The sequence below is a fragment of the Ochotona curzoniae genome, unplaced genomic scaffold (genome assembly GCF_017591425.1).
Source record: "Ochotona curzoniae isolate NIBS_2020 unplaced genomic scaffold, NIBS_Ocur_1.0 contig_2404, whole genome shotgun sequence".
NCBI classification, from domain to species: Eukaryota; Metazoa; Chordata; class Mammalia; order Lagomorpha; family Ochotonidae; genus Ochotona; species Ochotona curzoniae.
The window spans coordinates 1,620,424-1,642,781 of record NW_024465451.1 but is presented as its reverse complement, the minus strand read 5'-3'; the positions used below and the strand labels follow the sequence as shown (position 1 = coordinate 1,642,781).

Here is a 22,358-nt window from a genome sequence, read left to right as displayed (position 1 = left end):
CTGTAAATATTAAATGGAAAATCCCAGATACAAACAGCCCGGACATTTTCAATTGCTTGCTGTTCTGAGCAGTGTGGTGAAATCTTGCAGTGTCCCGCTGTATCCTGGCTGCCACCTGAACCAGCCAGTTCTTACCCACATCCCAAGATCAAGGACATGTCGTGCTGGCATGGTGTTTAGTTTAGGCAGCCCTTGTCTGACTTATCGATGGCCCCAAAGCCAGGGAGTGGTGACATCAAAGAGAGCTGGTTATGCATCGCGAGCAACCTGGAGCCCTGGGGTAGTGTCCCGGGGCCCTTAGCAGTAGACACAACTCAAGGACGCAGCACCCTGGGCTGCCTGCCTGCCCATCTGCCTGCTGGTTTGGGGCAGCCACCAGCTCTCCGACTGGATCCCGCGCCTGGGAAATGGCAGGGTTGTGGGTTAGGGCTCGGCGCGGTGTTTCTAGAGCTTTGCAAGCACCACTCATTTTAGAACCTTGTTTTCTTACTCTGAAATGATACCCCATCCCTGTTAGCAGCCACTACCTGTTTGTCTCTAGCATCCTGGGCTTGGATCACCAGAGCGCTGCTTTCCACATCTGCGGGTTTGCTGGGTCAGCATTTCCTGCAGGTGTCATCCTGCATGCTATGGGCTTCGGTGCTTGGTTTCCTTCCCTCGGCGTGGTGCTGTGTGAGCTCAGCCCCACGACGGCCTGCCTGGTCATCACACCGCTGTCCCTTTGTGTGGAGCCGTCTCCCATATCTCTACGTGTACCTTTTGGTGGACGTTTGAGTGGTTTTCACTTTTTGGCCCTTAGGAGCCCTGTCACTGAGGTTTCTTCCCTGTGAACAGATGTTTCCATTTTTCTTGACTATAGAGCCTGGAGCAGAGCCACTGAGTCCTCTGGTGTCTGCATGTAACAGGTGCCGCCCCTGCCCCGAGGGTGGACGAGGGCCCTGCTTACTTTTCTGTGGTCCTCACTGGTTCTGACTGATAACAGACTTCTTGGGCACATCTGTCCTCGCCTGCCTGTGTCCCACAAATAGTGTGAAGGGGCAATATGGCAGGCAGCTAGCGGTGAAGCCAGGAGAGGGATTTATTCCTTGGGGAATTATAGAGTAGACGCATGGCACAGGATCTGTAACAGCCCCTCCCCCTCACCCCTGGTGTTCAGAGACAGGAAGGAAAGATTATCAGGAGGAGAAATGGGGGCTGGGGAGGGGAGTCAGGAGTCCTGGGGCTCCCAGAGAGCACCTGCTGACCCCCTGCTGGTGTGAGAATGGGTCTCACCATCCTTGGGCTCTGTCATTGTCCCCTGTACATGTGGGCAAACCAAGGCACCTTGCCTGGTCACAGGGAGAAGCTCTGAGTGGACAGACTTGTTTGGGTCATCTCTTTAGTTTTCCTACCCTTGAGGTCAGTATGATTATCATGTCCTCATAGTAGGCAGAAAAGTGAGGCTCAGAGAGGTGGGCTGACTTGTCCAAAGACACACAGCCGCTGACCACCTGCCCTGGGATTTGAACCTGGGAGTTGAGCATCAGAGTCCCTGCCCCCACAGGTCTCCCAGGACACAAGAAAGGAAACAAGGACTCGGCTGCCAGTCTGCTCCGCCCGTCCTCAACCACCTCTGTGCTCCACAGAGACCCTCGTCAGGGTAACAGGCAGTGCTGGTGTCAACATGGCCCTCAGTGGGCCTCTGGTAGACTCCTCCAGCCCTGCCCCCTGTGTTTCTATGGGACTCCTTGCTTCCTGTCTCAGTTTCCCAACTGGATGATGATGGGGCCACCTCATGAGATCCCTGTGGCCTAGGCCCTGTGGTTTGTTCTGTCCCTGGAAGTGGAGCAAACTCTGGGCGGCACTGGTTATAAATAACCCGGCTAGTGGGAGGGCGAGGGGCCCCGCAGCCTGGACACCTACACTTGGACCGTTTCCTTCTGGTTCTGTGGGTGGCATGTGACCTCAGGCTGTGTGCTTGACCTGTGCCTGGGGAGGGTATGAGAGGCCTGAGCTCTCCCAGGACTGCTGTGGGGCCAGGCCTACTTCCAACTGACTCCAGCAGGGCTTGGTTAGGAAGAGGCTAGAGGCCAGCCCAGGGGAGCCCCAGAGCTGTTAAGGTAGGGTGGGGGCTCAACTGGCTTCAGGCAGCTTTTAAGATTGGGGGCGTGTCCCTTTGCCCTAAGGCCTGGAGCACCAGTCTGCTTTCCCAGCTCTTCCCCTCCACTAGGTCCCACTCCGCAGTGCACCTGCTACCCAATCCCAGCCTTGGAGCCCACAGGGTAAGGAGACCCATTCCACTGGGTCCTGAGACCATGAGCTGGACTGGAATCAGGCAAGGCTGGCGCTGAGAAGACGCCCTGAGAGTGCTGTCCCCACTACCCAAGCCTGATGTAAGAGTGGCTGGAGCGGCAGGCTCCCCTGGGAGACTGCGGATCTGCGTGTTTTTTGCATATAATTTACATAAAGATTTTATGACAAAAATATACTGGGAGGCATCTCTGTTTCTTTTCCCTCTTTCCAAACCAGAGGGATCCCTTGCTCATCCACTGGGTTCACATGTGGGAGACTGAGAGAGGAGGGACAGCGCCTGACCCGAGTATGCAGTAACCGAGGGTAGGAAGTGGGGATGTGGGTCTGCAAGGGGTGGTCCCATCCACAGTGTTTATCCAACAAATATTAATGGTGGCCATGGCCACCCTGTCACTGCCCCAGGAGCTTCTGGCATAGCAGGAGACAGATACTAAACCAGCCGATAAAAAAACAAGCTTATTTCGGACAGCAGTGAGCTTCCGAGGAGCAGCCCTGGTGTTGGCAGAGTGGCAAGTGCATGGGGAAGCAGTGCAGGCATATATGATGTTGGGGTGAACCTTATGTGGGGCTGCTGTGGTGTCCTGGCTCCTGCTTGCTGCCCATTAGCTGCTTGGCACAGTTGGCACCTCTATGGGTTAATCGCTTAGGAGAGAAGCTAAGGCTCAGCCAGGCAAGGAGCGTTGAGCAGTGGCGATTTGGAAGTGAGGAACAGGGCTGGAGCATCTGGTTCCATGCTGGCCTGCTGCACAGAGGCCCCAGGCCCTGGCACTGGGCGGCCCTTGTGCATGTGTTGGCAGCAACCCAATGCCAAAGGCACCTGCTGGTGAGTCATGGGCTGGGGCAGCGGCTCACCTGAATGGGGCACCTGCCACGTGAGCAGGCCTTGCCCTCTGTCCTGACTTGGATCCAGAGCCTCAGGCTGTCTCCCTGTCTGTGCAGGGTGCTGGTGGGATGCTTGCCCCTCCCCCGCCAAACAGCTGTGTGTTGAGGAAAAGTGAGGCCCCAGGGAGGCAAAGTCCTCAGTGCAGAGCTGATCTTGACCTTGAAGTTGAGTGAATCCTTGACTTAGTTGCTGTGTGGCTTTTGCCCAGTGCTTCTTTTTTCGGAGCTTTGGATTGCCTATGAAGAGCCTGGTATCCAGCGAGTGCTTGAGCTGCTCTGCAGAGGGGGATCATGTCACAGACGGGGACCCCGTCCACAACCTTGGGGTGCAGGATGTGGAGTTCATTGTGGTCAGGGTTTCAATCATACTGAGCCTGCCTCCTTATATGCAGATGAAGATCCCCTGCTTCCTCAGGTGGCTTGGGATGGGCAGGGTGGGATCCAGTGCAGAGCCTGTGGGGGTCACGGGAGTGTGGTTGGCCGCCTCTTCCTTGGGACATGATTGGGTACTGGCGCAAAGCTCCTAAGAAAGGTCTTGCTGGGAAGTGGCTGGCCTATGTATGTGATACCTGAGGAGCTCACAGACAAGGTCACGTGTACCTCTGGGCCTCATCAGGACAGACCTGTTCTGCTGATCATGGGGAACCCTGTATGTCTGGAATCAAGGTTGGCACACAGTAGGTGCTTAATACATGTTGTTTATACTGATGAAGCAGTTCAGACAGTTCTGGCCAGGCAGAGATGGTGGGGAAGGTGATCCGGGAGGCAGGAGCAGGCCTGAAGGCACCCAGTGTTCCTGAAACCATAAATGGTTTTTGTGTGGGCAGAGCAGGGGCAGCTGGGAGCTGGGGCCTCCGTGGGTGGTCCTGCTCTCCCAGCACAGGCTCAAGGACTGGCATCAGGGAGGCATCCCAGCTCTGCGTTGACGAGGGAGCCTGGCTCGCCCTGAGTGAAGCCATCAGCCTCTGCAGGTGTGGGAGACCGAGTGGGCAGCTGTGGGACAGCTGGCCTGGCACACCGCTGTTCCCAGCCCGGGCCGGTGGAGCCAGAAACTGGGCAGGGGGAGGGGAAAGAGGAGGGTGGAGAGAACAGGCGAGTGGGCGGGTGGTGTCTGGGCACTACAGGCCAGCGAGGCTGCCAGTGGGTAAGAGCCAGGAAAAGAGCCCAGGCCCTGCCACGCCAGCGTCTGTGGTGAGACGTGGCTGGCCTGCTGGGCTCTGCCAGCCCCTTGCCGTTTCCTGCTGTGCTTCTCCTTGTTCCTTGCCATGGAGTCCCAGCAGAAAGAAGGGGCTAAGGAATGCCCCAGGCTGGTGTGCATTTGGGGATAGCACAAGAGCATGGAAGGTTTGGGGACAAAGGAACATGGCCCCTCATGTGCCACCAAAGAGTTCCTGGGACAGCCGTGGGGTATCGCAGCATCGAGAAGCCCCCTGGGTAGTGAGTTCACAACGTGACCAAGGTCAACGTGGCTTTCATACCCACTTTGCACACTTCGCAATGGTGGTAATGTTAATAGGCTCCCCTGGCCCAGCCATTTGGTGTGATGTGAGCATCTCAGCCAGCCTTCTCCAGGGAGCCTCACCGGGTGGGCATGATTGTGTCTGGAAACAGAGAGCAGGTTCAGAGCGACCATCTGCCAGGGCTGTCAGCAGTATGCACCATGTAGTGTCCAACCAGTGGTCTTCTATGTCCTGCCACATTTTTGAAACAAAAAGCCCTCTGCAGTGCATTGACGCTGGGACTGGCCTGGGGAGACGAGATGGGACTGTGAAAACACAGCTGTTGCTAGCTGCCTCCTCTTCCTTGTTCTGCCTGTCTCCTGTTGTTGTCTATGTAGGTTATTCCGCTTGCCCCTTAAAAATAATGCTGCCCCAGATCTCTTTGTCCCAGGGACTGCTGCTTGGAAGCCCAAGAGCATCAGAGTCCAAAGAACACTTCACTCCTCAGCCTTGAGTTTTTGTTTTCCAAATGGGGCAAAGGCAAAACAGATCAAGAAGAAGGGGGCTTGTCTGCATTGGTGTGGCCCTGGTCTGCTAAGCCGGGGTGCTGCCTGCTGTCCTGTTGGGTTGGGGCAGGGCAGGGGGAGTCACAGTGGGCAGGGGGACTCTGGGGTTAGAGGGGTGGTGGCAGGGGAGGCCTGGAACTGGTAGCAGAAGCACAGGAGTCTGGTAGGCAAGGCTATACTGCCACTGTTCCCTCTGCAGAGAAGATGGATGTAGGGGGTTGGCCTGGATGGATGCTTTATGCCCTTTGTGCAGTACTTGCCATTGCCAGTGAAGGGCCAGAGGAGGATAGGGTGCTGGGGCTTGAGTTCATGCAGGTGCATGGGCAAGAGCAGGACCAGGGATGTCTCTGGGATTTGCTGACTGACAGGGAGAGAAAGGTCTGTGCAGCCCACAGCTACTTCCTTGGCACCTCTTGCTCCGCCCTCTGCTCCCTGGAGCTTGGGGGCCCCTTCTCCAGCAGGTGCCCTGGCTTCCTGGCCAGAGCAGCTGTCTGGGCAGTGCTGAAGCGTCCTGCCTTCCCCCTGCCAGCTCCGGGCTCTGCATTGTGAAGCTCCTTTGGCTGTACTGCCGTCTGGCCTCGGCGCACATTCCTGCCGTGGTGCTCTGGGTCTCCAGGGTGGAGCTGGAGAGTGTGAGGGGCGCAGTGTTCTTACAGGACTGAGGGCTTTTTGGGGACAGAGCTGGGGAAGGTAGAGCCTGCAGGGACCACACCACCGCCCTCACCCTGCTTCTGGGAGCTGCTTGGTGAACCTGCTGTGTGTCTTTGGGCCACTTCCTTTGCCTTTCTGAGTCACCCCCTTGGCAGGCTAATTCAGAGCTGCCTGCTTTCTCTGCCTCAGTTTCCACAGCTGGAGGAAAAGTGAACTGAACTCAGTGATGTCTTAGGCCTAGGTTAACATCGGAGTTGAGGCATGTGGGGGAAGACAGGTGCTGTGGGACTACTCATGAATGGGTACTGAGCATCATCTGTGTCCTGGGCAGCGCCCCACAGCAGCCAGGAGATGTGTGTCATTCCTGTACCCATGCACCCAAACAGAAGCTCAGAGAGGTGAAGTGACCTGCTGGAGCCGCCCAGCAAGGAAGTAGATCCGGACTGGAACCCAAGACTGAACTTGAAGCTGGACTTCCAACCCGTACTGCGGTGTATTGGCCGCCAGCAGAGCCCAGGCTGAGGTTGGCTCGTGAGAGGGAGGGAGCTTGGGCAGAACTAATTACTCCTGATTTTATTCTTAGTTTCTGCAGTGTGATCATCAGCGCCGCGCAGGGCTGCCGGGGCCCTGGCCCGCTGCCAGCTGACCTAATTCAGGCGTCTGTGTGTTTCTGCCACTTGCCCTCCCCGTAGCCCCCATTCAGCCTTTCCTGTTCTCCTCCTGGCTGTGTGGCCTTGTCAGTGCCACCAGGCCTCTCTGGCCAGGCATGGTGTCCTTTGCGGCATGGGTATAAGTGTCAGGTTCTGCTGCTTGTCCTATGAGTGAGGAAAGTGGAGGCCTCGGGGAGATGAACTGCAGAAAAACAACTCTAGAGGTGGGGCATGAGCGAGCACCGTGGTGGCCTAGTGTGGGGTCCTGGGGTTCTGTTAACAATTCCCGTGTGGCTCCATTAGCAATTGTCCTTTTACAAGTGAGAGAACCCGAGGTGCTGGAGCTGGTCAGTGGCTCACCTGGCAGCCTGCGGTAGCGCTAGCCGAGTGATTTCATTGTGGCTGGGCCTCTGCCGTGGAGACCTGGGTTCCCCCAGTAGCAGCAGGAGGGAGGTATCCTGGCTTTGTAGAACATGTCACCTGCTCTCACAGCGACAGGTGAGAGGGTGGCATGTGTGATGCAGGAAGCTTGCATGCCTGTCTTTTCTTGTAGGGTTACTCACCTACCTTGGTCCTGGTGGGTTAGCGGGTGGGGCAGGAGATGGCAGGAGATGGCTCCTCCTCACAGGCCCTGAGGAGCTGGGGCAGCCTCCTCAGCTGCTTGGAAACTAGCAAGGTAGGGCACGTGGCAGGGGCTTGATGATCACTGCTGGTTCTTCCTTAGGGCCTGTGAGCTAAGTTTAAGGTGGAGTGGTGGCAAGGGAACCCCAGCATTTTTTAAAAGTTTGTTTTATTTGAAAAGCAGAGTTAGAAAACTATAGAGAGATCTTCCATCCTATGGTTCACTCCCCAAATGGCCAACAAGGGCCAGAGCTAAGCCAGTCTGAAGCCAGGAGTTCTTCTGGGTCTCCCATGCAGGTGCAGGGCCCAAGGACTTGGGCCATCCTCCACTGCTTTCCCAGGTCATAAGCAGGGAGCCAGCGGAAATGGAGCAGCTGGGACTGCACCAATGGTGTTGGTACCACAGGCAGAAGCTTAGCGTGCTATGCCATTTCGTATGTACACTTGGACAAAGGCATTTCAAAAAAATTCATGGAAACAGGGAATAAAAGACATTTGAGTGCAAAACATTGTGAAATGCAAGACGTTTTGATGTGCATTTTTCATGAATTTGATGAAAACCCTATGTGTGCACCAGTTTTACTTTGTTTTGGTATCAAAATAAATGTATCTTTTTAATTTCACTTTACACAAACCTTTCAAAATCCGCTTGTTTGTTTCAGGAAGGATATTTGTGTATGTGTGTGTGTGGGTGTGTGTAGGGGACTGGGACTGGCATGCCATTGGGGGTGTACGCCTGGTGGGGCGCCTGCCTATTCAGGGATGTGTGGGCTGTGCGCTGGGGAGAAGCAGCAGGTGCTGGAGCACATGGTGTGCTGGCCACCTGCTGTGTGGGTGTGGGTGGCTGTGGTTATCGCTGAGCTGACATCTTGCTGTAGGGAGCAGGGACTGTGGGTCACAGGTGAAGTGACCCGGACTTCAATTGGGCTGTATGTCTGGCGGTGGCTACTGAATGGATAGGGGTCAGGTTTCAGGGGCCAGCCTCAGTGTTTGCATCTGTGAAATGGGGATAGCAAAGCCCTAGGAGTTTGTGATCAGGAAGGAAGCAGAGCAGGTGACGGCAGGTCCTTAGTGGCAGTGGATAGAGATCTCTAAGCTTTCTGGGGTGCCCTCCAAGGCTGCCTTCCCTGCTGCCCTGGGAAGTCCTGTGGGGTGGTAGGAGTAGGAGGCTTGGGGCTTCCCAGAGACATGTGCACCATGTGGGGTATGAGTGGGAGAAAAGGCTGGTGTTGCTGTCGGAGGGGCTGTGGTGTGTAAGCGAGCTATTCAGGAGATGAATGTGTGTGTGCGTGTGTGTGTGTATGTGTGTGTGTGTCTTTGTGTGTTTTGGGGTGGCAGAGGGCAGTTCAGTGTGGACCTCGGGTGAGGCAAATGTAAAGTAGGGGGTCAGGAGATGTCGCTGAGGTTTGCGTGTGACATTTACCGGGAGTGTGAGGTGAGGAGAGGGGAGCACTGCCTGTCTGTGGGCATCCCGGGGTGTGTGTAGTAAGCGGCTGGATGTATGCTGGTGTGTGGCCGACCGTGTTGCCTGTGTGCTGCAGAGTGCGTGGGGCTGTTCCCTGACGTGCCTCCCTACTGGGTAGGGCCTTTTGTCAGTTACTTTGTGTGTGTGTGTATGTCCATGTCCATGCTGGGGGTGTGTCTGCTGAGTTCAGTAGTATGTGTGCATGGGGACGCTGCCCGTGTCATCTTTCAGTTGCAGTGTGTGTATGCTGGTGTGTATGTGAGTGTATCTGCTGAGTTATGGAGTGTGTCTGTGTGAGGACTTTGCCCATGTCATTTCTCAGTTGCAGCATGTATGTGTGTTGGTGGGGTGGGAGCCTCTTAGCACCCATAGCAGGGGCTCTGAGTTTCTCTGTAGGGTGCACAGTGAGGGACAGGGAGAGGCCAGTACGGTCCTGAGGCATTTGGATGTGGTGTTTCTTTAAGGGACTGGCATGGATAATTACATTCATTATGTATGGGATTATGCAAATGCAGAGGTCGTTTGGGGGTCAGAGGCTGTTTGTCACCCTTCTCCTCCTCCTCCTCCTCCTCCCTGGAGGTTTTCTCTGCTGCTTGTCTTCCCCAAGGAGCTACATCTGCCAGGAGTCCTCGATGCGCCTGCCAAGCCCCACTGGTTCCAAGGCGGGCTCAGGGAGCCTGGGTCATTGTCCTCCCTCCCCCCACCCCCGTCCCCACTCTGCTGGGGAGAGAATGTTCTCCTGGGTGCGGGTTTGGGGAATCATGGAGGTCGCTCCTTCCTCGGCTTCTTTGATCCCATCAGCTTCAGGCTAAGTTGAGACGGGGAGAGAATTCATTCTCTTTGCCACCCACTCTTGCCTTCCCTCCCTCTCATCCCCACCCGCCCTGTGCCCCTCTGCCCCTCTGCCTGTCCATCCCTGCCTCCACCTCCCCTCCCTGTCATCCCCTCTGTTCTTCCATGATCCCTCTCTTTCCCCCCATCTCTGTGGGGAGCTGGAGCTCCAGGTCTTAGCATGGAGGAGATGGTCGTCATGGTAACGGTTGTCATGTCGATGGCTACTGCACTAGGGATGAATAGTATCTAGGTGAGCACTACCTGAGTGGGGGGCTGATATCTTTCCCTAGCTCAGAGTTGCAGAGTACACCCCTCACCTCCCGCCCCTGCCCGCCTGTACAGGTGCTGATCTGCACCCAAAGGCACACCACCGCTGCTTGCTGCCTGTGCTGCCTGTAGGTGGTGTGTTGGGGTGTGTGTCTGTGTGTGCTCTCCATGTCTCCTGGTGTCACTCTGAGGGTCTGCATGGTTGTGGGCAGGGCGGGTCTTTGGACCTGGGTGGACGTTTCTGGGAACAGGTGTTCCTGCTGGAACCAGGCACTGTGGCTGGGGAATCTTAAAAAACCCTTGCCGGCCCCCAGTTGAAGCCTAACTTAGGGGTCCATGGTAATCAGACCACTTAGAATCTTGCAGCTCAGGCCTTGCCTAACCTGCCTGGAAAGACACTGGCAGTGCAGCCCTGCCCGGAGGCCGAGCCCGAGCCTGAGCCCTGGCCCTTTCAGCCCTGCCCTACCTGGACCTGGTCGGGCTGCTGGCCTGGGAGCAGAGCCACAGGGCCAAGTTGCCAGCTTGTGCGCCCATGTGGTGCCCATGAACTGGGAGCTCCACTGTCTCCATCCCTTGCCCGTCACCTGGCTCTAGGGACGGGATCTCCTGGGCAGAGTGAGCGCGGGGCAGATTGGACGAGAGTTGCTCTAAGCTCCGGAACGTCTGAGAAGGAGGAAGACCCAGCAATTAGTCATGGGAGCAATTACAGTAATTGTTCCACTCCGTGACTCAACTGGTAGAAAGTAAATACTGATTAATTCATTACTTCAACAGTTTGTGTGTGTGTGTGTGTGTGTGTGTGTGTGTGTGCGCACGCACGCACTGTGACAGGGCAACTCCTGGCTCCCTGCCCTGGCAGGGATGAGTTGGGCTTTGGAGCAGGTGGTCCCGACTGAGGGCAGGAAGCCAGGACTGCATTCCCTTCTCTGGCTTAGAACAAATTCCACAAGGGGCTTTTGGGGGTGGGGAAAGGGGAAACGAGAGGCAGAGGGCATGCGCAGTGCCAGTGCAGGCCCTGCTTCTGCTCACACACCTTCTTGGACTCCCCATTGCCCAGGACAGTGTTGCAGCTGGTGCTCAAGGTATCCAGCCGCATGGAACCCTCAAGTTCAGCTGAACAGTACGGGACGTGCAGTCAGAACAAAAGAATGACTACTTCCCCAAAGTTGTGAGCTGGACAGTGCCAACGTGCTGTGCTGGGACCCCCACTGCCTTTCCAATCCTATCCCCCCGCTGTGCTACCTGCCCGTGAAGGAGTCAACAGCTTCTACATCCATTCCTTACCCATCATCTTCTGGTTTAGGTCACTGAGCAAAGCCCTACTTGCACAAGGTGGCTTGCCAAGATAACAGGCATTGTGAACTGGGAGTTCACAGCAGGAGGGCTTCTCAAAACAAGTGGCACTGGGAGTGGGAATGGACCAGCACCAACTTGGAGGACAAGGGGCAGAACACATGTCCCCGGGCCGGGAGGAGCAGAATGGCTGGCATACACAGGGTGGTGGGCAGGGTCAACTCCCAGGCACAAGCTGTACTGCTTACCCTCTTCCCTCTGCATGAGAGGCCTTCTCTTTCTCCATTTCAATTACTTAAGAACCAAATGTTGTATCCTTGGTATCTTACCATCAGGAGTTTATCTCACCTGCCTCCTGCCAGGCAGGGTCTACTATACCTAGGCTAGGCTTGGAACCAAGGGCTATGCATGGTGGGGTGGTAGAGCAGGGTCAAGTTTATGCATCTCTGGGTGCCGCACATTGGCTCCAACCAGAGGGCTGCTGGGAGGAGGGTAGGGTTGGACCCTAATTCCTGTTCATCCCAGCTTAGGCTGTTATCCTTTGGAGAAGCCCCCTTCCGGCTCCTGATCTCACCAAGACCCTTACAGCAGATGGGAGAGTAGCTTGCTGACTGTGACTCTGACCTTGAGGCACCATAGGGTGGGTAGTGCAGGGGAACCCCAGGGCCAGGGTTGGATCTGTGTTCCCTTCCTGCCCTCCTCCAAGATACTCCCTCCCCTGCGCCCGTGTCTGATGACCCTGCCTTTGCATCTGTCTGGATCACCGCATCACGTCCCCTGGGCTCTGGGGACTGGGGATAATGCCAGGCGTTTGGTGTGGGTAGGCTGAGATTCTACACCTATCTGCCACCTGTCTGTATAGCCCAGTGGCCCCTTGTGGAAGTGGGGCTGGGGGCACTGAGCCCTCCTGGCTCTCAGTTGCTCACCCAATGTCCCTTGTCCCCGAGGCTACTGGCATGTCCAGGTTGCTGGCCTCAGGTCCTGAGCCTCTGTCCCTCTCTTCCCTCCCAGACACAGCGCTGGCGCAGTGAGAACTTTGAGAGGCCCGTGGACCTGGAGGGCTCAGGGGATGACGACTCCTTTCCTGATGATGAACTGGATGACCTATACTCGGGGTCAGGCTCAGGCTGTAAGTAACCTCCCCTACCCTGGCCCTGCCTACTGGCAAGGACCAATCAGCATCAGGGACTTGGCTAGGCTAAGTGGGGCGGGGTGAATTTACTGCCAGGAGGATAAGCAGGGGCTAGCTCATGGACCCCCAAAGCAAGGAGGATATAGAGCCAGGCTTGGGAGGGTTGCCCACTCTGGACAGGGTCCTGTTAGAAAGACGCAGAAAGATGCCCTCTGTGGTCTGGGGTCCCCAGGACTGCTGCAGCTATGTGCAGCACTTTCGTAGCTGCCTCTCCACAGAGACAGCCTGATAGGCGGCCTTGTGTGGTGCCAACAGCTATCGCCAAGGGCAAGGTCAGGATAGCAATGAGCCAGGCAGGTGCCTCCCGTGGGATCTGGCATGGCTGGTTCTGGGCCCCGCCCTGGAGAAGAGGATTCAGTACCACTGAGCTACCCTGCCACTGGCAGGTGCTTCATAATTGGACCTTCCTCTGAGAGTTCTAGAAGGATCTGGGACAGGAGTCAGACTGGCACAGAGAAAAGAGGAGCAAGCCTGGGCCGTACAGACTGGCAGCTTCCCAGCCTGTGGTTGCCCCTAACCTACTCCTTGAACCCTTCTCCAGGACAGTTATGCTGAAAGCCTGCTTCTGACAGGTGCCACCTCTATCCCAGCGCCCCTCTGACTGCCAGCCCTCCTCTGCCTTTCTCAGGGTCCCTGGCTTCCCTTACCACTATGTTCCAGTCCTCCCTCAGCTTGTTCCCTCCTTGTTTGGATCACAGGCTCCCTGCAGGCAGGCCTTCTTGCTGCACCCAGGCCTCTGGGGGACTCCATGGGTCTGCCGCCTCTTCACTGAAGGCCTGTCCAGTGCTCCCCGCAGTCCCATGGAGGTCTGCAGTGTGTCTGCCTCCGCTCCGCTGGCAGGATGCAATCTAATAGAAGTTCTAGACTAGGTAGTCTTGGAACAGTCAGGAAAGGCCTTCTGGAAGAGGTGGTCTCTAGAAGGATTTTTGGCAAGGAAGAGTTAGGGGAAGTTTGCCAACTTGTAGCCTTCTCGCCAGGCGGTGCCTTCTTGCTTCCTCGCATCTCCTGAGACAGTTGAGCAGAGAGAGACAGGGAAGGGAGGGTGTCCCCCAGCTTGGCAGTCCTTGTCACCTAGGATCCTGTGCCCCTTGCAGTCACCCAGCTCCCTAGCTCTCTCCCTCTTCCCCCACCTCTTCAGACTTCGAGCAGGAGTCGGGCCTTGAGACAGCCATGCGGTTCAGTCCAGATGTGGCCCTAGCCGTGTCCACCACGCCTGCTGTACTGCCCACCACGGACATCCAGCCTGTGGGCACCCCATTTGAAGAGCTGCCCTCCGAGCACCCCACCCCGGAGCCAGTCACCAGCCCCCCAGTAGTGACAGAGGTCCCGGAAGAGCCCAGTGAGAGAGCCACCACCATGGCCACCACTGTGGCCACCACCACCGCCACCACGACAGGAGCCCCGACCATGGCAACCGTGGCCACCATGCCCACCACTGTGGCCACCGCCGCCCCCAGCATCCCCGCAGCACCCCCTTCCGCAGGCACCACTGCTGTGGTGAGGACCACCGGCATCTGGAGGCTTCTGCCTCTTCCGCTGACCACGGCCGCCACAGCCCCAGCCAGCACACCTGTGGCGCCCTCACCTCCCACCTCGGGGCTCCCCTTGGACACAGAGGTGCCCACCCCCCGGCCGGTCAGCACAGCTACCTCCCGGCCTAAAGCCCTTCCCAGGCCGGCCACCAGCCAGGAGCCCACCATCTCTGAGAGGAGCACCCTGCCCTTGGGCACCACTGCCCCTGGGCCCACAGAGATGGCTCAGGTAAGTAAGGGGCTGTGGGCGGGGACAGAGTAGGGGAAGAGCACAATGGTCAGGGCTGGGGGCAGAAGGGGCAGGGCCAAGGATGAGGGGCTTTCAGAGAGGAGGTTTGTGAGTCAGGACTCACTGGTGGAGTAGGCCAGTGAGGGCGGAAAGGGTGGAAGCCTGGAGTGGGTTATTGGGTCTTATGGGAACACCATGGGCAGAAAGGGCATTGGGTGATTGTAGGGGGCGTGGAGGCATGGCATCTGGCCATGAGTATGCTCTCTCTGCATAGCGTCCTCTGCCCCCTGTGGCGCTCGGGATGTCTCCTTTTATGCTGAGGCAGCTGACATCCAGGGAGGAGGGCTGGCTACTTCCCCATGTGCCACAACTGGCTGGGTATCCCCAACTGGTGCCCAGGCAGCTGGTACCTGAAGCTGGGCTGATGTCTGGGGTGAGGAAGGGTGTGTATGCATGCATGCCTGTGTGTTAGGGAACAGGGAGAAAGTATTAGAAGACCTGGATGCATGTAGACCGAGGAGGTGGGAGCTATAGTCTGGGCAAGGAACAGAGATGGCGATGCTGATCCATGCTCCACGGTCACCCTAGCAGCTGACTTCTCCATGGAGGGTCCTGAGGCTGGGACCTACCTGTGGGTCCCCATATCCCTAAGCCAGTGGTGGCAGAACCCGGGTCCTTCCTAGGACTTCTCCAGAAGGGATAGAGTCTCAGCCAAGCGGGACAGCAATGACAGAGCAAGGAGTCCAGGCCCCAAGCTGCAGGTGTAGCTGCTGTGCAGGCACCGCCAATCCTCAGCCAGACCCCAGGCCCACCCTTACCGGCTCATCAGGAAAGTAGCTCCTCCACTGCCCCGCCCTTGCCCTTGATGATTGCCATGCCCCCACCTTGGTCTTTCTGTTCCTGGCTGGGCTTACTTCAGTATGAGGGCAGCTCAGGCACCTCTCTGAGCCTGCCTCCCGCCTGTAATGAGAGCTCAAGAAATGTTAGCCTTGGTGGGACTCTGTGTGTGTGTGTGTGTGTGTGTGTGTATGTGGCTGTTCCATGCTGGGGGTTCTGGGGCCTGACTCCTGGTTCACCCCACCTCCCTGCAGACCCCGACTCCGGAATCCATCCTGACCACCGTCCGGGCTGAGTTAGAGGTGCCAGTAAGCGGGGGACCCAGTGGGGACTTTGAGCTGCCAGAAGAAGAGACCACACAGCCAGATGCGGCCAATGAGGTGGTGGCTGTGGGAGGGGCTGCGGCCAAGCCGTCACCTCCACCAGGGACCCTGCCCAAGGGAGCCCGGCCAGGCCCTGGCATCCTGGACAATGCCATTGACTCTGGCAGCTCGGCTGCTCAGCTGCCTCAGAAAAGTATCCTGGAGCGGAAGGAGGTGCTTGTAGGTAAGGCTTGAGGTCTGTGTGGCCAAGGGGTGGAGGGTGGGAGGTTTCCCTGGGGTGGAGTTCTAAGCCAGGCAGCTAATTGGGCCCCAGGTCAGGGTATGGCTGTCCTAGGAGCCAGACTAGAATGAACACTGGGTACTTGACCTCAGGCTTGTCCCCTCTTTTACCCCTCCCTGCCTGACCTAATCTATGTCTCCTTGACTCCTGTGTTCCTGGGTGATGCTGCCTGCCCATGGGGGACCTCACTTCCTAGATACTAACCCCTCACCCACCTTTAGCTTGACCTTTTCCAACTCTTGACCCCAGTCTCTGTGGACATGCCTTGGCCACATCTCCTAGAATCTCCAGATTCTTGATTCACATCCTGGGGCAAGGTACTTCTCGCTTTGTGTAGCATGGTGGTAGTAATTTTGCATACACGCAGTGCTAACATAATGCAATACCTCAATCTTGTGTTAACTTTGGGCTAGTTACCATTTAATTGGATGAGTTTTTCTCCTAGTGGTTCTCAACCACCGGAGTGCCTCCAGCCGATGGCAGCCTTCATTTGGTGCAGACATCACACTTCGCTTGGGGGCAGGTGTGAGGACCCAGTGAGTTAGTGTGAGTCAGATGCGGTGTGAACAGAGCCAGTGCAGGCCTGCGAACGGCAGTCAGTGCTAACCTCAGCTTCAGGCACCCTGGCCTTCTCCCTGCACCCCACCCCGTCAGAACTCTCCACTGTTCTCATTCCACTTCTGGGCCTTGACCTCTGTCTTCTCCTTTCACAGCTGTGATTGTTGGTGGGGTGGTGGGAGCCCTGTTCGCTGCCTTCCTGGTCACACTGCTCATCTACCGCATGAAGAAGAAGGACGAGGGCAGCTACACGCTGGAGGAGCCCAAACAGGCAAGCGTCACTTACCAGAAGCCTGACAAGCAGGAGGAGTTCTATGCCTAGCGGAGCCGCAGTGCCTCCCCGCAGCCTCCAACATCCCTCTGCCCAGTCCCCAGCCTGGCTCAGCCTGGCCTCCCGCAACCCCGGCCTGGGACTGAGCCTCAGAGGGAGAGCTTGGCCCCGGTTCTTCTCTGCCCTTCCTTTCAAGGCCTATCCAGGTTGCCAGCCTCATGCAGAACAGAGGGCACTGCCATCTGCCCTGGATTGTGTCCTTACGAGCTCATCCCTCGTCCTCCACCAGCCTTGGGCTTCAGGACCTCATGTCACATAAACAGGAGGAGGAAGCTTCTGATTGGCTGGTGGAAGAAGGGGTGGGGCCTGAGCCCTCAACTTGGCCCTGCCCGCACTCCACCCAGCAGGGCTGTCTGAGGGCAGAGAGGCACTGAGGCTGGTTTTCAGGACCAATAATTTGGCAAATGCAGCCCTTAAAATAATGGGGATACTGTAACCTCTCCTGTTCTGGGGCCTCTCTCTCTGCCTGGGTCACACATTCCCTATATTGGCCTGGCCTCCTTGGGGTTGTGGGACTGTCCTGCCCTCATCCCTCGCCAGTGCCCTGGTGTCCCAGGCTTCACCTCTTTCTGCGTCTTTCCCCTGAGGATGCTGGGGGTAGCCACTGGAGGAGAGAGCCACTCTGATGTCCTTCCTGGGAGGGGACTCTGCACAGATGTCATTGCCCACACTGTCACACTTACTGTCATCCGATCACACACCCAGGACTGAAACACAAAGATGAAATCACACACCACCATGAGCCCCCTCCCACCAGCCAGTCAAGACCAGCTCTTATAGACACATGTGCTTCCAAAGATGTTCTCCTGAGTTGCTCTGATGCTTCCTGCAGTGCGGGTCATGACTCGTGCTTGGGTGAGCAGTGACAGTGTGACCTCTCTCTGTCCCTCTCCCACCCACCATGCACCCTTGGGTCTCCAGCTTTCAGGCGCCCCCTGGGGAGGGTGGAATCAAGCTGGAACAATCAGCCCATATTGGGTCCCCGAGTTGCCCTGTCACACTCAGTCCCACGCCATGGCACCCACACCAGCCACATCTCTACCCACCAGGCCCCTGCCAGACATAATCCCACGTGGGTGCCTAGTACCACTCACTTGACCCCATGCTCACTCTCCTAGGTGAAGGATGCTCCAGGGGCTCATGACCACAGCCCCCTCGGGCTGTTACCTGCCAGCTGGGCTGGGCCTTACCCCTGCCTCACCTTTTATGAGAGGCTCTGGGCCAGCCTACACTGGCTGGGAGCCTGGGGCCTTCACCATGGCTGAGGCAGAAAGGGCTTGGTATCCTGACATTGGACCCTGGGCCCTGGGAGGTACTTGGATTTCCCAGCACCAAAGGCCCTGGACAGGGAGGAGACCTGGCTCCTGGTCCCCCTGTGTCCTCCTGCCCTGAGCTAGGGGCCGATCTGCCTCCCGGGGCACAAGTCTCCAAAGTGCCTGAGAGGGCGGGCCCTTCGCCCGGGCCCTCTGCATCCTTGGCCCTTGCCCTGGCCAGGCCAACCTCAGCCCATCCACCCCAGGCTGGTCCTTCCCTGTGCAACCTCAACTGCGCATCCACCAAACACCTTGGCCATTCTGGATGAGTGGATCCCTGCCCCCCACCCTCGTATCCCCTTACCCCAGGTCCCAAGGGCAGAGGTTTGAGGGGCTGGAGCAGGTGATGGTGACAGTGGGGATATCACAGGCCCCAGTCTACCTTCTTTTGTAAATGGGGTCACTTCCTGGGCATTTGAGCTGTGGGATCACCAGTGGTGAAGGGTGTGTTTGGCGAGAACTCTTGGAGCCAAAAGGGTGGGGTGGGAGTTGTAATTGGCTAGTGCTCATACCCTCAGCTCCCACCTTCATTCCTGCCAGGATTCCCACCCCCACCAGGTTTTAGTTCTATTCCCTTCTCAGAATTCCCTGGCAGTGAATTTCTGTGGGGTGGGGAGTGGGGTGTCAGCTGTGATGAAGCCGAGGTTCTGGGGCTCCTGCTTCTGGGTGGGGCTCCCTCTAACAGATACCAGAGCCCTCCGCATGAGGAAGCCGGCTGGTCCCAGCCTTGGTGGAGGGGCAGAAATGGGACAGGGGACCTGGAGGAGGCAGCGTGGCCTCAGTGGTCCTGGCAGCAGAAACACTGGGGTCCAGGCAGCAGAGAAGGTGCTGTCCCAGCTCCCCTCTCCCCCACCCCCTGCTGGGCTGCTGTCCTGGGGACAGAGCAACTCTGGTGAGAAGGCCTGGGCAGGCCGAGGCTGAGAAACCAGGGAGTATGGAGAAAGCAAGCCAGGGCATAGCAGCCCTGGGGCCAGAGACCTGCCCAAGCTAGGAGGACTGGCTCCAGTCTCCTCTGTATCCTTAGCATTTGAGACAAGAGGCCAAGGGTTGTGCACAGAACCCGGGGCCTCGACCGAGCTTTAGAGTCTTGAAGCTTTGCTGTTAGAACAGCCCAGGTCTCCTGTGGCCAGCCCACTGCGTGGGCAAGGCACTCGGGGCCAGCATGAGCTGGAGCTCCTCAAAGTGCAATGTGTGTCGGGGTCCTCCCCTTTCCCTCCCTTTGAGAAACATGATGTAGTGGACTCCAGGCCTGCCAAGTGGGTCTGCAGACTCTTCGGTGCCCGTAAGAGGGGGGCCCTGTGGGACCCTGTTGCTTTCTGGAAGCACGGGTGGAAGGGGACTTGAGAACTTCCTAAGGTCTTGGCTACCAGGGCATTGAGGCAGGCTGGGGTCTGGAGCTGTGACTTTAACTTCTAGGCCCAGGCTCTGTCTCCCCCGAGAAGGTTGCCTCCCTCACTGGGAGCCTGTGGCTGACGACCTGGGTGGGCCTGCCGCTGGGGCTTTGAGTGCTTGGGGACTCTGGGGTCCTGGCAGCAGACCCGTCTTTGCTTCCCAGGGTAGGAGTGGCCTCCTGGGCTCTCCTGGACTTCTCCCGCCGGCCACAACCTTGGACTTGCCTGCCCAGGGCCTCCTGCCTGTAAATAGAAGTCCACAAACTGTACAGATCTGTAGAGATGCCCACACTGGGCCCCAGGAGTCGCTACTGCCATCCGAGGGCTCAGGGTGCTCCTTTACCCCCAGGTACCTGCCAGCACCGCGTGCACCTGGCCCCAGCGTGGCAAATGCATGTAAATATTTTCCGTAGGCAGTGTGGCTCCAGCGAGCCCTTGAAGACAGTGTCCCCTCTCCCCCCAAGACCGTGAGTCCGTTCACCCCAGCCTGGGGTGGGTGGGAGTCCGGCCCTTCCTCTCCCAGGCCTGCCTCCCTACCCTTTTCTTCCTCTATAACCTGTTTATTAACTATACCTGTCCCGAGTTCATGGCCAAAACTTTTGATGAGGAAAAGTGAAGGAGAGATGGTGGGATAAGAGCAGGCACCTGCCCTGTTAGGGGCACTCACCTGTCCCAGCCTTGTGAAGGATCTGGGGTTTTTGATTATTTTGTTTCTGGGGTTTTGTTTGTTTGTTTTTTTTTTAACATTTCCCGTGCTGTGCCCATTTATAAGAGGAAATAAAATTAAGCTGAAATGCTGTGTGCTGGCCGGAGTGACATAAATGCAGAGGTTGTGTGGGAGGGGCCATCGAGAGAGACCATGGAGTTCCTGTGGTCAGGCAAGGGTGGGAGCTGGGACGGGGGACTGTAGCTCACCTTGGAGGAGGAAGTCTTAGAAACACATGGAGGAGCTTCGATGGTGTAAGTTTAGGCACAGTCAGTCACAGTTCCTCGCTCTGATGCTTGGCCTTCTGGACCTCAGTTTTCTCACCTGTGAAATGGGACCCTAACACCTCTTGGGTGGAAAGTGGCAAAGGTTAGATGAGGAAGGGCCTCCCCAAGACGTGGTCAGCAAAGCTTGCAGCATCTTTGATGGTGGGGTAGGAAAGGAAGAGATTATGGACTTGGAGAGGGTTGGCAGCCTAGAGCCACAGACTGACTCCTGGACCTGAGGGTAGTGGGGAGGCAGGGTGGAGGTGGCCTTTGAGTCAGCCCTGACCCTACAGCAGCTAGATGGGGCACAGCTTGGGTCAGGGAGCATGGTGCGTGTGAGGACCGGTGGTATAGCTGACCCCATCTTGCTTATTCCCCTTCCTCTGCTGTCCTGTGCCCTGAAATGGGACAGCCACTCCCACTCCCCTGGGTTGGGTGTTATGGTCACAAGTTTCCCTTTTCCAAGGAAAACCTCTCCATGTCCCACAAATATTTCTTCTAGACATTCCTTCTGAAATGTGATGCTCAGAGGACTGATGATCTTGGGGCAGGTTGGAACCCAAGCCTATGGGTTTGGTTCATTTGGGCTACAGAGATGGGCTGGGCACTGCTGGATACAGCTGGAGCCTTTCCCTCAGGGCTCCTTGGCCCAAGGGAGGAGACATAAAACTGAAGAGAAGGAGAGAGAATGGCTGATTGTTCAGGTCTGCCCACGAGCTTGCTACTGCCTGGCTAGGCTATCCTGAGAACAAAGTGTCCCCAGCTTCTGGGGTGCCCACCCTGTCTCTGTGGCCTGAGGGGTGGGGCCAGGGCTGAGTGTGGATCCAGGGTTAGCCCTGCCAGGGCTGGAGCCTCATCCTTGCACCAGGCCTGCTGTGTATGTAGGCGACACGCGGGGAGGTTGGTGTGGAGAGGAGGAGGCTCTTGCCCCAGCAGCTGATTGAGGCTCCAGGCAGCCGGGCCTCCTGGGACATTGTTGTCAATGTGGAAACTGAGGCTGAAAGAGAAGAATCGCATGGCCTGGAAGCTGTGAGTATGTGCAGTGGGGTTTGCACCTGCGTCCCTGCCTAAACCTGCAGGCCCTTCCAGCTTTCCCTCCTCTCCCCTATCACCCCAGCTGTCTCCTCCTTCAGTGTTGAGCTGGCTGTGGGAGCCTGGGCAGTTTCCTGGGCATCTCTGAATTGCAGGGATATCATTAGAACAGCAGAAGCCATCAGACAAAGCTGAAAAGCCCCAAGGACACATGAATCCAGGCTGGCCACGGGTGCCCCAGGTACAGGTGCCAGCGCCCTCTCGCAGACACCGACTTTAGTTCATTCTTACCCCTGCTACACGGATGAGAACATGAACCCTGTCAGCAAAAATTCATGCTGCAGGACACTCGAGGACAAGTAACCCAGCTTGCTCATCAACTACAAGGAATGAAAAGAAGGGATTGGAGAAGTGTAGGAGATGTGTTAGCTCCCCAGTGAGGAGAGCTGGCTTGTATCGTGATGGAGGCAAGTTGTGTTAGGAAATACCACATATGTATCAAGCAAGAATGTTCACACCAACTGAATGTTGGTTATCAGGAGTCACCAGATGTGACTGGGGTCCCGTGTCCCAACAACTGTGCACGCACTTCCATTTTAAAGAATCCCTATCTCCTGAGGACACAGACCGAAATGTTTGCAGGTGAGATGAGAGGCCATCTGAGGTTATCCAGGGTAGAGTTGGTGATAAAAACAGAGGGGAGGAAGAAGGGCTGGAGTAATTGTAGTCTGAGTAACAGGACTTGGAGGAGAGGAGAGTCAGAATTATTTATCAACTCTATTTTAAGCTTTCCATAATAAAGTGTTTTTAAAGAAATTGAATGGCAAGTGCATGGCTCGCAGCAGTTGCGCTGCTGTTTGGGGCGCCTGCAGCTTCTGTTGGAGTTTGAGTTCTGCCTTCTTCTGCTCCAGCTTCCTGCTAAGGTGCATGGTGGGAGGCAGCAGGTGACAGTCCAAGGACCAGGGTTCCATGTGGATTCTGGGTTCCTGGTTTTGGTCTGGCCCCTCCTCTGCTGTTATAGGTTTTTGGGGAGTGAACCAGTAGGTGGAAGATCTCATTATCCCTCTGTTTTCCAAGTCTAATGAATAACAGTATTTTTGAACTATAAATAAATGGGGGGGGGGCAGCATTGTGACATAATTCCTTATGCCATTAGCTGTGATGCCAGCATCCTATGTGGGCATTTATTTGAGGCCTGGCTGCTTCCTGATAATAAGCTTGGGAAAGCAGCAGAGAATGGCCCATGGCTTCAGCCTAGCCTGACTATGGGAAGTGAACCAGCTGATAAGACATCTCTGTTCTGTTCTGCCTCTCTCTAACTCTGCCTTTCAAATAAATATGTAGATACATCTTAAAGAAGCAGGAAGGAAAGAAGGGGATTCCCAGGGGAGTAAGGGCAGGGCCCACA

General features: G+C 56.7%; 1 protein-coding gene across 1 annotated transcript in view; it reads left to right on the top strand.

Moving 5' to 3' along the window:
• The window catches only part of SDC3 (syndecan 3), a 33,042-nt gene extending 13,298 nt beyond the window's left edge, over window positions 1–19,744 (top strand). The window contains exons 3-6 of the mRNA XM_040974036.1: window positions 11,972–12,089; window positions 13,291–13,913; window positions 15,005–15,296; window positions 16,067–19,744. Of these exons, the coding sequence (XP_040829970.1) occupies window positions 11,972–12,089; window positions 13,291–13,913; window positions 15,005–15,296; window positions 16,067–16,233 (1,200 nt within the window). The 3' untranslated portion in view covers window positions 16,234–19,744. The remainder of the gene's footprint in view (window positions 1–11,971; window positions 12,090–13,290; window positions 13,914–15,004; window positions 15,297–16,066) is intronic.
• Window positions 19,745–22,358: the final 2,614 nt, after the last annotated feature.